Source organism: Mus caroli, unplaced genomic scaffold (genome assembly GCF_978045245.1).
Source record: "Mus caroli unplaced genomic scaffold, Mus_caroli_1 scaffold_5, whole genome shotgun sequence".
Lineage (NCBI taxonomy): Eukaryota > Metazoa > Chordata > Mammalia > Rodentia > Muridae > Mus > Mus caroli.
In genome coordinates this window covers 67781373-67795350 of record NW_028227260.1, presented here as the reverse complement: position 1 = coordinate 67795350, position 13978 = coordinate 67781373, and the positions used below count along the sequence as shown (strand labels likewise).

The 13978-nt window shown below is 40.6% G+C and overlaps 1 protein-coding gene across 1 annotated transcript in view; it reads right to left on the bottom strand.

Annotated features, from left to right (window-relative positions):
- Positions 1–3041: 3041 nt before the first annotated feature.
- Snx12 (sorting nexin 12) overlaps positions 3042–13978 on the bottom strand; it is a 127407-nt gene continuing 116470 nt past the window's right edge. Inside the window, exons 5-6 of the mRNA XM_085838098.1 lie at positions 7584–7651; positions 3042–3405 (exon numbers count right to left, since the gene is read on the bottom strand). Coding sequence (XP_085694224.1) covers positions 7616–7651 — 36 coding nt within the window. The 3' untranslated portion in view covers positions 3042–3405; positions 7584–7615. The remainder of the gene's footprint in view (positions 3406–7583; positions 7652–13978) is intronic.

The window sequence follows — 13978 nt, the reverse complement described above, 5'->3', positions numbered from 1 at the left end:
GTCCAGCTTTAATCCATGGTGCTCTGCTAGGAGACAAGGAGCTATTTCAATTTTCTTGTATTTGTTAAGGTTTGCTTTATGATTGAGTAAGTATATGGTCAATTTTGAAGAAGGATCCACAAAGTGCTGAGGAGAAGGTATAATCTTCTGTGTTTGGGTAAATGTTCTGTAGGGATCTGTTAGGTCCATTTAATTCATACTGTCTATTAATTTTATTTCCCTGTTTAGTTTCTGTCTCAATGACCTGTCAGTTGGTGAGAGTAGAGTGTTGAAGTCTCCACTATTAATGTGTGGGGTTCGATGTGTGATTTAAGCTTTAGTAATGTTTCTTTTGTGAATGTGGATGCCCTTGAATTTGGGGCATAGGTGTTCAGAATTGGTAAATGGTCATCTTGGTCATCTTGGTGAACTTTTCCTTTGAAGAGTATGAAGTCTCTTTCCGCATCTCTTTTGATTTTTTTTGTTTGTTTTTCTTTTCTTTTTTTTTAATATTTATTTATTTATTTTATATGAGTACATTGTAGGTATCTTCAGACACAGAGAAGAGGGCATTAGATCCCATTACGGATGGTTGTGAGCCACCATGTGGTTGCTGGGATTTGAACTCAGGACCTTTGGAAAAGCAGTCGGAGCTCTTAACCACTGAGCCAGCTCACCAGCCCTTGTTTGTTTTTCGAGACAGGGTTTCCTCTGTATTTCCCTGGCTGTCCTGGAACTCACTTTGTAGACCGGGCTGGCCTCGAACTCAGAAATTCGCCTGCCTCTGCCTCTCGAGTGCTGGGATTAAAGGCATGTACCACCACGCCTAGCACTCTTTTGATTATTTTTGTCTAAACTCTATTTCATTAGATATTAAAATGGCCACTGCAGCTTGTTTCTTGGGTCCATTTCTTAGAAAACCCTTTTCCAGCCCTTTACTCTGAAGTAATGTCTATCTTTGTTGCTGAAGTGTGTTTCTTGTATGCAACAAAATGATGGATCCTATTTAAGTATCCATTCTGTTAGCCTGTGTCCTTTTATTGGGGAAGTCAGACTCAATGTTGAGAGATATTAATGACCAATGATTGTTAGTTCCTGTTATTTTGATGTCGGTGGTGGCAGAGTGTGTGTGTGTGTGTGTGTGTGTGTGTGTGTGTGTGTGTGTGTGTGTTCGCGCGCGCGCATTTCCCTTCTTTTAGTTTTGCTGGTGTGGAATTACCTATTTCTTGTGTTTTCTAGGGTGTAGTTACTCTCGTCATGTTGGAGTTTTCCTATATTTTCCTCTGTATGGCTGGATTTGTGGAAAGATAGTTTAAATTTGGTTTTGTCATGGAATATCTTGTTTTCTCTGTTTATGGTCATTTGAAAGTTTTGCTGGGAATAGTAGTCTGGGGTGGCATCTGTGATATCTTAGAGGCTATACGACATTTGCCCTGGACCTTCTGGCTTTAAAAGTAAAGTCTCTTGTTGAGAAGTCTGGTATAATTCTAATAGGTCTGCTTTCATATGTTATTTGGCCTTTATTCCCTGTGGCCTTTAATATTGTTTTTTTCTGTACATTTAGTGTTGGGATTATTATGTGGTAGGAGGATTTTCATTTTTGCTCCACTCTATTTGGTGTTTCATAAGCTTCTTGTATGCTTATGGCCATCTCTTTTTTTAGGTTAGGGAAACTTTCTTCTATGATTTTGTTGAAGATATTTTCTGGGCCTTTGAATTAGGAGTCTTCTCTTTCTTCTATTCCTATTATTTTTAGGTATTTTTTTTTCATTGTGTCCCAAATTTCCTGAATGTTTTGTGTTAGAAACTCTTTTGATTAATATTTTATTTGACTGATATATCAGTTTCTTCAATTGTATCTTCTATTCCTGAGATCCTCTCTTCCATCTCTTGTACTCTGTTGGTGATCCTTGTATCTGTAGTTCCTGTTCTCTGTCCTAGATTTTCTATCTCTAGGATTCCCTCAGTTTGCGGTTTGTTTGGTTTTTTTTTTAGATTTATTTATTGATTATATGCAAGTACACTGTAGCTGTCTTCAGACACTCCAGAAGAGGGATTCAGATCTCATTATGGATGGTTGTGAGCCACCATGTGGTTGCTGGGATTTGAACTCAGGACCCTCAGAAGAGCAGTCAGTGCTCTTAGCCACTGAGCCATCTCGCCAGCCCGACCTCTATCATCTTAATAAGATTAGATTTAAGGTAATTTTCTTGGAATTCAGATGTGTTAGGATATTCAGGGCTTGCCTTTGTAGGATAGCTGGGATCTGGTGGTGCCATATTGCCCTGGCTGTTGTTGATTGTGTTCTTACACTGACCTTTAGCCATCTGGTTGACCATTGGCAAGTCTAGAAGTCCCTGATGGCAGCAGGCCTTCAGAGATGCAAGTAGAGCTGGTGGTGGTTCCTGATGGTTATAGGCCTTTGTTTGTCCTGTGCACAGGAAGCAGGCAAAAGTTGTGACCTGGGAAATGGGGTTCAGAGGGGGCAGGGCAGAGCTTGCCGCTGCTGGGTTTGCCCAGAGGAGTCAGTAGGTGGGGAATTGGGTTAGGGGTCCCAACTGGTAGTCACTAATGACTGCAGGCCTCTGGGATTGTGGTTAGAGATGTGGACCAGAAGATGGAGAGTAGAGGGGACAGGGCAGACAGATCCTACAGCTGCTGGGCTTCCAGGGACCCAGAAGGCAGGGGGTTGGGATTGGTGGATCTTACCTGGTTGGCTCTGGCAGCAACAGACTGGCCTGGGAAATGGAGGACAGAGTGGGCAGGAAGGAGCTCACTGCTGCTGGGTCTCCCCAGAGGAGTCAGTAGACAGGGAATTGGGGTAGGGCTCTCATCTGGTGGTCACTATGGCTGCAGGTGTCTGGGGTTGTAGTTAGAGGTGCATAAGATTTCTTTTTAAGGTAAATAATAAGATGATTGATCCTTTCTTTGTAACTGCAAATTGCAGCCTACCAATAAGAGAAACTAGCTGAGAAAAATGTTGTACTTGATTTCTTTATTAATCTATAACAAGTTGCTTAGATACGAATGTATGTGGGTTCTTAGGAATTTTTTCACCTGTAAAATGTAAAACATTTAATCACATAAAGGTATTGGGAAATTCATTGTAATCATTCACTTAAAGAAAAATATAATATAGCCACACTGTAACTGAGAGTTTGCTGAGGAACATAAGCTGGGGGTGGGAGGAAATAAAGAAGAGAGAACTTGACTGAACTATCAAGAAGATTCCTGTGTCCATGTTCTGCCGATCCCACACCTCCTACTTCAGACTTCAGACCCAGTCATGTCAAAACTGGACTTTGACAATAGGGTCTCTACTGATTTGTTCATACTTCATGAGATGAAGATGACAGTAGTGATATCATTCTGTGATCCTGACTCCATCTTGTACTGTAGCATTGACCTTGTGAACTTGCTGACATGCTGAAAGAAAACATTTGCTTTGAGAAGACATTCAGAGGACTGTTTGAACTAATCTCTTTCCTTAGAACAATGGTATGGTCTGAACTAGCCTGCAGTGGACTAATAAGCTATAGAAGTAAATTTAGGGGCAGTAGGATGGCCTTAGCAAGTGAAAGTGCTTGCTTCACAAGCCCGATAGTCTGAGTTCTAACCATGAACCCACAGTGGAAGGAAAAACACCAACTCCTTAATGCTGCCTGCTGATTGCCACACATGCTCCATGGCACATGCACGCGTGCATGCGCGCGCGCGCACACACACACACACACACAGACACACACACACGCACCGCACGCACGTGCATGCAACAAACATATGAAAAATGATGATGATCATGATGATAATAAATGCTTAAAATAAAAAAGTAAATTTATCTTAGAATCATAATTCTTGACACATTTAAACTTCCTTTTATGCTGTTAGCTAACTCTGCATTGTTGGTTTCTACTGGAATGTGTATTCCCCTACTTACAATTCCAATACCCTCCATAAATACTGTTTTGTATCACAGATCATTGGAGCCTCTTTGCATGACATTTTCTCTTATCTTTCTAAATATTGATTCTTCTTATTGCTGTTTCACATCTATTGTGCTGGCCGAACCCCCAAGACAGTAATATTAAATAATAGTGGCAACAACAAGCACCCTGATTTTATTTTCATTTTGAGATGGAGCAAGTAAGCCAGGCATAAAGGGGCATTCCTTTAATCCCAGTACTCATGAGGCAGAGGCAGGTAGGTGGATCATTGTGAGTTTAAGGCCAGCCTTGTCTACATAGTGAGTTCCAGGCCTGCCAGTAGGCTACACAGTGAGATTAGGGGAGCAAGTGTAATTGCTAGTTTGGAGTCTCTTTACCATTAAGAAAATGCCCTAGGGCTCAGTGCAAGCAGAAGAACCAGATTTCTGATCACCCAGCCAGTCAGGCCCCCTGTTAACCCAGTGCTTAGGAGGATTCCCCCAGGACAAGTGAGTTAGTCTAGCCAAATGCAATAAGCAAGCTCCAGAACACAGTGGAGAGTGATCTGGAAAATACCTGGTAGCATCTTCACACATCTCTCTCTCTCTCTCTCTCCCTCTCTCTCTCTCTCTCTCTCTCTCTCTCTCTCTCTCTCACACACACACACACACACACACACACACACAACTAAATTAAAAAAATAAAATAATCTATTTTATAACATCTTCCCTATAAGATATTTTCTTTCATTTTCTGTTTTCTGGCCTCCAGGCTTTCTTCCAAATTTTTCTTTTATCTTAAATGCCCTTGTCTTCCTTGTCTAAAAATGCCAGTTCATTTTTCAAGACTATTAAACAGTACACCACATTTTCTTTTCTTTTTTTTAAAAAAATATTTTATTTATTTATTTATTTATTTAATATGAGTACACTGTAGCTGTCTTCAGACACACCAAAAGAGGACATTAGATCTCCATTACAGATGGTTGTGAGCCACCATGTGGTTGCTGGGAATTGAACTCAAGACCTCTGGAAGAGCAGACAGTGTTCTTAACTGCTGAGCCATCTCTCCAGCCCTGAATGGTACTTTCTCATTGCTTTGGCTTATGAAACTGAGACATCTAAGGAAAGTCAAACCTTAGGAACAAGATTCAAACAATATCTCATGATTGTCCTATTCCTCTCTCCTTATAGCAACTTACAGGTTTTATGTGTGCTAAACTGTTTTATGATGCAGAAAACTGTCTAGATGTGAATACTGATACATGCTTGTAATCCGAACACTTAAGAAGCAGAGGTCAGGGCTGGAGAGATGGCTCAGCGGTTAGGAGCACTGACTGTTCTTCCAGAGGTCCTGAGTTCAAATCCCAGCAACCACATGGTGGCTCAGAACCATCTATAATGAGATCCAATGCCCTCTTCTGATGTGTGTCGAAAGACAGCTACAGTGTATCCATATAAATAAAATAAATAAATAAATTTTTTAAAAAAGAAGAAGCAGAGGTCACGAGGACAGGGAGTTTCAGGCTAGCCTAGGCTACACAGAAAGACCTGTCTCAATAAAATTCAAGCCACTAAAATGACTTCTTTCTTTCTTTTCCTCTTTCTTCCTTTCTTCCTTCCTTCCTTCCTCCCTTCCTTCCTTTCTTTTCCTCTTTCTTTCTTTCTTTCTCTCTCTCTCTTTCTTTCTCTCTTTCTTTCTTCCTTTCTTCCTTCCTTCCTTCCTTCCTCCCTTCCTTCCTTTCTTTTCCTCTTTCTTTCTTTCTTTCTTTCTTTCTTTCTTTCTTTCTTTCTTTCTTTCTTTGTTTCTATATCTCCCTTTCTTTCTTTCTCTTATTTTTGGTATGAGGGATGGAATCTAGGGCCTCCTATAAAAAACAAATCAAAACAAAACAAAACAAAAAACACAAAACAAAAACCTTCTAGAGAGAACGGAGAGATGGTTCAGCAGTGAAGACCTGAGTTCAGTTCCATGTACTCCTGTACCTCTAACTCTAAGGGATCTGATCCAGTGCCTCTGGCTTCTGTGGATACTTGCACTCAAGTGTATATACTCACACAACCACACACTGTCACACACTCACCTACACATACATATATGCATGTGTGCACACGCACACACACACACACACACCATGTAATGAAAAACAAACTAAATCTTAAAATATAAACAAATAAAAAGTCTCTAGACTCTATTTGTCTTTGTCCATATAGCAAGTCTCAGAAGACCACTCTGGCTAGCCTTGCTTTAAAAAAAAAAAAAAAAGTGTGTGTGTGTGTGTGTGAGCGTGTGCACACACACATGTTTGCTTGCTACTGGGTGTTAACAGAGGCTGAAAGAGAGCATCTTCTGTGGAGCTGGAGTTACAGATGGTTGTGAGCTACCCAACATAAGTGCTGGGAACTGAACTTAGGTCCTCTAGAAGAGCAGGAAGTGCTGTTAACCACCTCTCCAGCCCCCTGCCTCTACTTCTTAAAATCACTGTGCATCCCAAGGTTATATGGCACTACAAATGGTAAGGCCAGGGTAATACGCCAGCTCTGTACTCAGGAGTGCAGTAGAGATTTTAGCATAGCCCCAGCTGAGCCCCACAGGACAGGGAGGAGCAGGGCTCTGAGCAGAGCAGTGTCTACTGCTGGGATGGAAACTTCTTTTTGTTTTTGTATCCTTGCAGGGATCTTTAGAAAAAAAAGGGCAGGCTAATGGCTTTAATTTAGTGTTTATATGACTCAGTTCTTGGTCCCCACTACTTAAGTCACCCTGTCTGTAGAGAATCCATTCTGATATGCCCACGCTTTCTGGTGACCCATCTTGCCCAGCTAAGTAAGTGTCTCTTATTCATGCTAGAGAGTACTTAAAAGGCTTACTTAGCAGGTTATGTATGGAGTCATTTTGGAAACTGAGTCAGGAGAATCCTAAATTTGAGGGCAGCCTGTACTAAATAGTGAGATAGCGAGACTATTACAAAGACGGCCTTTGGCCACACATTTAAGCCATGTACCTTCAGGAAGTTTCCTTAGTAAGGATTCTGGCATTTTGAGCTCCATCTACCTGTCTCTTACTTTCCTCAGTTGTCTCCAAACTAAAGAAGATGGTATATATGGACTCCTTAAAACCTCTAGAGTGGCCGGGTGTGGTGGCACACACCTTTAATCCCAGCACTCGGGAGGCAGAGGCAGGCGGATTTCTGAGTTCGAGGCCAGCCTGGTCTACAGTGTGAGTTCCAGGACAGCCAGGGTTACACAGAGAAACCCTGTCTCAAAAAACCAACCAACCAAACAACCAATCAAACAAACAAACCCCTCTAGAGTGCCTCATCTCAATTACCAGTCTGTGAACCCACCCTGCTCAGTAATTCCCTGCTCAGTGTGCCTAGCACAGCATTGCCTAGATTAAAGGATAGCCACAAACCCACATTCATTTCCTTCATAAGGCAGCTCTACTCAAAGGCCAAGATCATTAGAATCCCAGCAACTGGCACCTTACTAAGTGCTGGTCATTATTAGGGGACCTGGTCATTCTCTTATTAAACACCTTTGATATAAACCTTTTCAAAGTTTAATTAAACTCTGTCTACTAGTTTTTAGTCTATCTTCCTACTTCTGATCTTTCTCATAAACTCTTGATGCTACATTAGGGATACCAACCCTCTAAGGAACCACTGTATTGCGCTTCACCTACCTTTTTTCTATTTAATTATAGACTCCGCAAGTTTACCTCATGGAGAGCAGCCAGTGTAATCCAAGGACCTGAAAGTAAGAGACAGAACACCTGGTGTGAGTGGTGAGGTTGGATAAACCAGCTGTGTCTGAAGAAAAGGCAGAAATATGCAAGTTACAGCCAAGAGCAATAAGGGGAAAGAAGGGCCCCTGAAAGGCGGCAGCGAGACGGCATAAATGCACCAATGAGGAGAAATGAATATTTCAAGGGAATCTGAAGACACTCAGATGGTGGCTTTGTGCTCAAGTGGCAAAAGATACAGCACAATGGATGACACTGTTAAATTAAGCATTCTGGAATAGATGGTGGTATTCTCACTTTTTAATATAATCACGTTTTTCAGGCTTAAAAAGTTGTTTCATGGCTGGGGATGTAGCTTTGTGGTAGAGCGCTTACCCCCTTACCCCCTTACCCCCTTACTCACGTTCTGTTTTAATACTTAGTGAAAAGGGGAGATTTTTTTCCCATTGTTTTACTTAAAGGAGCCAGTTCTGACTTTTAAAATGTCATCTGTAATAAAGTGTAGCCAATTCTGTTGCTTTTACCTCTCCTGGTTCTATCAATTTATTGTAGTGCTTATTGTATATTGAACTCAAGGCTTTGGGCATCCTAGGCAAATGTCCTCTCACTGACCCACATCTTCAGTCTTTTTTGTTTACAGTGCTGAAAATTAAACTAAAATTCTCAGGCAGGCTAGACAATTGGTCTAACACTGAAGTACAGCCTCAGCCCTTAAAAACAATTTTTTTTTTGAGACAGAGTCTTGTTACATTGAGCAGGCTGATCCTAAACTTCCAATCCTCCTGCCTCAGTCTCTCAAGTATTTGGGATTTGCAGCATGTGCTATCACACTCAGTTTAGTGGAACATACTGTTAAAGTATTCTGGAATAAGTCCTGTCCTGTCTTCAGATCTTCACTATTATAAATAATGTTTCAATGAATAGGAAACTAGATATGCAACTTAAATTATGGTTAAAATTGCCAGTGTTCCATTGACTACAGCTTGCAGCTTAATTTCAAATTTAAGATCTTTAATTCACCTGTATATTATAATTAAGATAATTATAAGAGTAATCATCTTTAAGAAAGAGTATCAAAAATTAGAGACATAGACCGTTAAATTGTTCCTCTAAAATCGGTCATTATTACAAGAGGGCCAAAATTAGTTAATACAGGGCTCAAGACAGCCCCAGAGAAGCTTGTAACTTTCCTTTATTTTGCAAACAGTGCCTAAGAAAGTTTCCCCTGTGTTCAAAAGAATTTCTTTTTAGCTTTGTTGCAGATCTATTCAGATGTTTAAAATAATGCTTAAATTCGAAGAGTTTTGCTTTTAATGAACTGGTGATCACTAGATAATTTTGCCTGTAGGTATGGCTAACATAGCTTTACAATATGTAAGAAATTTTTATTGTCTGCTTCAATACAAGAAGCAAAGAGTTTAAATCTTTCAGTATATATTGTTTCCTAAGTAGAATGTATTTTATTAGCTAATGCCTCTAAAGGAAAGTTTAAAGTTCTGGGAAATAATTGTTGCTCCATAAGATTCAGAGACAATATATTTTTTTAAGATTTATTTATTTATTATATGTAAGTACACTGTAGCTGTCTTCAGACACTCCAGAAGAGGGCGCCAGATCTCGTTGCGGATGGTTGTGAGCCACCATGTGGTTGCTGGGATTTGAACTCTGGACCTTTGGAAGAGCAGTAGGGTGCTCTTACCTGCTGAGCCATCTCACCAGCCCCAATATTTTTAATATTTAGAGTTTTAGTTATACTGGAAAATTGTGGTACAAATTTGCTTCAAAATTTTTATTTTCAAAACCTTCAAGAGATGTTTTGTCAACAATTTAAAGTTACACATGTTATTAAGATATTTTATAATTCTCAAAGACAAGGTATTGTAAAACTTTAAAAACTATACCTTCTTTAAAAACAAAGAAGGAGGGAAATTATATCCCCGTGTACATTATTTAGATCACATTTTTGTTTTTAGAAAAACTGGATATAATAGTGTCTAGGGCAGATAAAAAAAGATCCACTTATTGGCACATGCCATGATCCTGTTCAGATACTTAATATGGGGGAAAGAGGGAAGGTTTCTGCTTTTTCCACAGAATGCTACAAGAGCATGCTAGCTTCCAATGTGACAGGCTGACCTGTGACCTGTGACCTGTGAGTGCCCTGACAGTGGTGACCAGAAAACTGTGTTGAGTGCACAAAAGAGGAGAAATCAGAAAGCAGCCACTTACAAACAGATGAAGAAACTTCCTATCTCCACCATGGGCTGCAGCAAGGAGTACCAACCTGGTGCCAACTTAAAATAAAAACAACTAAAAAAGCTGACTTGGGAGGCAAAAAGACTGGTACAGAGAATGTACAAGATGCTTTCGTCACAGACACTGTTTTTTGCCATTCAGGCCAGCTCCTTATAGCTATGAAAGTTTGTGTACCTTACCTATATGCTTATTGTTAGATAATTTTAAGAGTTAAGATCGCCAATCTTGGCAAGTCTTCTTATATTCATTGTAATTCTTGTCAGTTAACTATTGTGTAGATCCTAATTTAGATAAGGAATCTACTGTTATGTTTTTGTAAGAGACCTGCTTATGTTTTGCTGCCTATTAGTGTTAGGAAATGATCCTTGGTTTAAAAATCTGGGAATGCAAACTTTGAAAAGGTATCTACCACAGCTTTAGATCAGCAGCTACGTACTGCCCATTTTGTTAAGGAAGTTTAAGACCTAAAAAGGAACCAGAGTAGATACTTAAGCTATAGATAGCTGAGTTACACCCATACACACGTATTTACAATGGCCTAGGGGAAAGGTGGACTACCAAAACTGGTTTTCAACCTCCCCCTAGCTTTCGACCTTGTTGCCCTTCCTTTTGGGGCCCCTATTGATTTCCTTCGGTCCTTGGGCATTTCAGAAATTGACCCGATTTGTTAAATCTCAAATTGATTCATCTCTTTCAAGCGCATTTGTTTCAGTTCATTACCATCAGCTGGATGTTGGCGATAACAAGCAGGTTACTGGAGAAGAGTCGACGTGGATACTGCTTCATCACCCTCTTCTCAGGGAGAGAGACTCAATTTCCATAAAATGCTTAAGTAAGATCATTCCCTTCCCCCTAAATTCGGCCATCAGTCTCATGCCACAAATCATTTATAGATTGCCGTAGTCTGTGCTTCCGACATGGTAATATACATTCTCGCCACAATGGAAACTAAACAGTCATCCCAGGCTAGACACATCAAAAAATTGGAACTTGAAGCCGTCCCCGTGAGAGTTGTAAGACTAAGTACTGCACAGAGATTAGTCTGGAAGCTGTTAGACAGTCTCTGAGAGGCATGTCTGATTGCATGAAGGTTGAGTGCCCTAGGGTCCTTCCCCCAGGAAAAACGGCACGGGAGCAGGTCAGGGTTACTCTGGGTAGAAGTCTGTGGGCCTAAGAGTCAATCCTGTATATGGCCCCTAACATTGCACACTGGGGATCAGACCTCTACCTCTACCCACGGAGCTTGCTTCGTTCCTAAATCCCTTGGCTGGCCCAGGTTATCCAACCCACTGGGACCATTAATTCAAGCCTCATAGATGACTTGTCCTTGTGTCCTTCGTGGTTTTAAGAGAATCACCCAGTGAGCAAACAGACGTTTAGGCGATCATTAAAAACGTGGCTACAAATTTATTATACAATATGCCTTTATAAAAATATTAAAACGGGGGAGATGTTGGGAGCTATTAAGACAACTCTTGATCTCTGAATTGGGCCTCTCCCCCCGAGAAGAAAAGGGGGTCAGAAGCGGGCCACCGACACACCGATTCCGAGAATGTTCCAGCCCTAAGCCATCACCTATATCCTGACCACACCCTGATACCACCAAGTTCCTGCTTCCCCGTGTAGCTGCCAAAAGAATGAATTTCTATTGCTCCCCCCATAAGTACTTCTCCTTTTGCTTGTGCATTTAAGCCTTGGACCTTTTTCAATAGATTCAGGGCCTTGATACATTCCAAAAAAAAAAAAAAAAGAAACTAGATATGCACAATATTTTCATCCAATATAAATGGCTGGATTAGTTTTCCTTCTGACATTCCAGGGAAATCCATGTCTGCTGTTAAAACCAATCTTAGTAGTACATAAATAAAGTCTTAGTTTTCATGTTTTCACCACCTTTCACGTAGAGTGCGGCATCGTTACCTGAATTGCTTCCTTTGTATGTATCAGCAGGTGTGAAGATGAGCCCCTCTTTTACTGCTGAGAATTACTCTGCGTTATGCTAGAGTTTGTGCTATCAAACTTACTTATTTTCATTTTTTATATTTTTATTTATATTTTATATCTCTTATTTGGAGACAGGGTTTCTCTGTGTAACCCTGGCTGTCCTGGGACTTGATCGGTAGATCAGGCTGGCCTCAAACTCACAGAGATCCACCTGCTTCAACATCCTGGGTGCTGGGATTAAAGGTGGTGTCTACCATGACACTGGCCTCTCTTGCCTAACTTTTAAAGGATCACATTCATAAAGTAAGTAAAGAGCTCAGGAAAAGGAGAAGCTGGTGAAGCTAATCCTTACCCTAGGACATCTATTTAACCTGTGCCATCCGTAGACTATACATTCTAGCTCCAGAATGTATAGTTTTTGCCAGGAGAGCTCTAAATATTTATCTGTCAAGACTTAGGGAAGGAGTCACATAGGGTGCAATGAATATAGAAAGGCTAGTATAACTCCATCTTTAAATGAGATATGGTGTAGTGGTTGGAATAAAAATAACCCCCTCCACCCTCTCAGAGGAGAAGGGGAGAGGGGATGATGGGAAGGACTTATGAGGGTGGAGCAGGAGGAGGGGGGGGCAGCAGCAGCAATCAGGATGTAAAGTGAATGAATGAATAAATAAATAAATAAAGGAATAGCCCCATAGGCTCATATATTTGAATTCTTGGTTAGTAGAGAGTGGTGTGATCCAAGGTGTGATCCAAGGTGTGATCTTGGAGTAGGTGTGGTCTTACTGATGTGTCACTAGGGGTGGGGCTTTGAGGTTTCAAATGTTCAAGCCAGGTCTGGTGTCACTCTCTTCCCGCTGCCTGCAGATCTGGATGTAGAACTCTCAGCTACTTCTCTAGCACTAGGTCTATCTTCATGGTTCCATGTTTCCTGCCATGCTGATAATGGACTGAACCTCTAAACTGATAAGCCATCTCCAATTAAATACTTTCCTTATAAGAGTTGCTATGGTCAACAGCAATGAAACCCTAGGACATAGGAGAATGCTCTCTAGAGAGGCTTTAATTTGTCAGGAAGACGAATTAAACACTTTACCCAAACCCCTTTAGGTCTTCTTAAGCATTTCCTGATATGACTGCTCTATGCTTTCACTTTATTCATACAATAAAAAGATCGAGAGCTTCTGTTCAGACACTGCTAAGAAGTGAAGTCAGTCTTTATCTTCCAGGAGCTCACAATGCAGTAGGGAAGGCAATCATATAAACAGAAAATTACAATACACTGTATATTAGTTAGCAGCATTCTCTAAAACAGAAGAACCTAAGCCAGGCATGGCAGCCTGCAACTTCAATCCCAGCACTTGGGAGGCAGAGGCAGTCTTAAAATAAAACAAAAGAACAGAACATATGTATGTATGTATAGATAGATAGATAGATAGATAGATAGATAGATAGATAGATAGATAGATACACACACACATAATGTATGTGTGTGTGCGTGTTTATATATATAAGAGAATTTATTCAATTGGCAGATACTAAAAAGTTAAGAGAAAAGAGGAGCCATATTGTTCACTCAAACATTTAAGGGCTGGGCATAGTAATGCAAGCCTGTAATCAGCTGGGCTAGACTGTCTCAAAAGAAATTAGGCAGGCATAGGTGTGCATGCCTTTAATTTCAGCACTTGGAAGGCAGAAGCAGGCATAGTTTTGTGAGTTCTGGGCCATCCTGGTCTACATAGTAAGTTCCAGGACATAGTGAGACCTGGTAAACAAAAGCAAACAAAACAAAACAAAATGAAGGAACTACCACTTCCAAAGAGCAGCTAAAGAACTCTGCATTCCCTTCTGAGATATCTACAGCTGTTGAGAATTTTCTAAACACAGAAGCACACAACCACTTAAACTCTAGAAATTGCAATAAAAGCATAGAACAAAAAATAGCATAGAACAAACTAAGAAACTAAATTTCCATAAGAACAAGGGAACTCACACTTGAGAACTCACACCCTCAGCTAGCCCAGCTCATCAGAATAGAAGCTCCACTCCAAACAGATATGAGCAAATAGATGATAGTACTTCTCCTCGTCCCAAGTCCTAGCTGGACTTATAGTATATCCTCAGGAAGTGCAGGC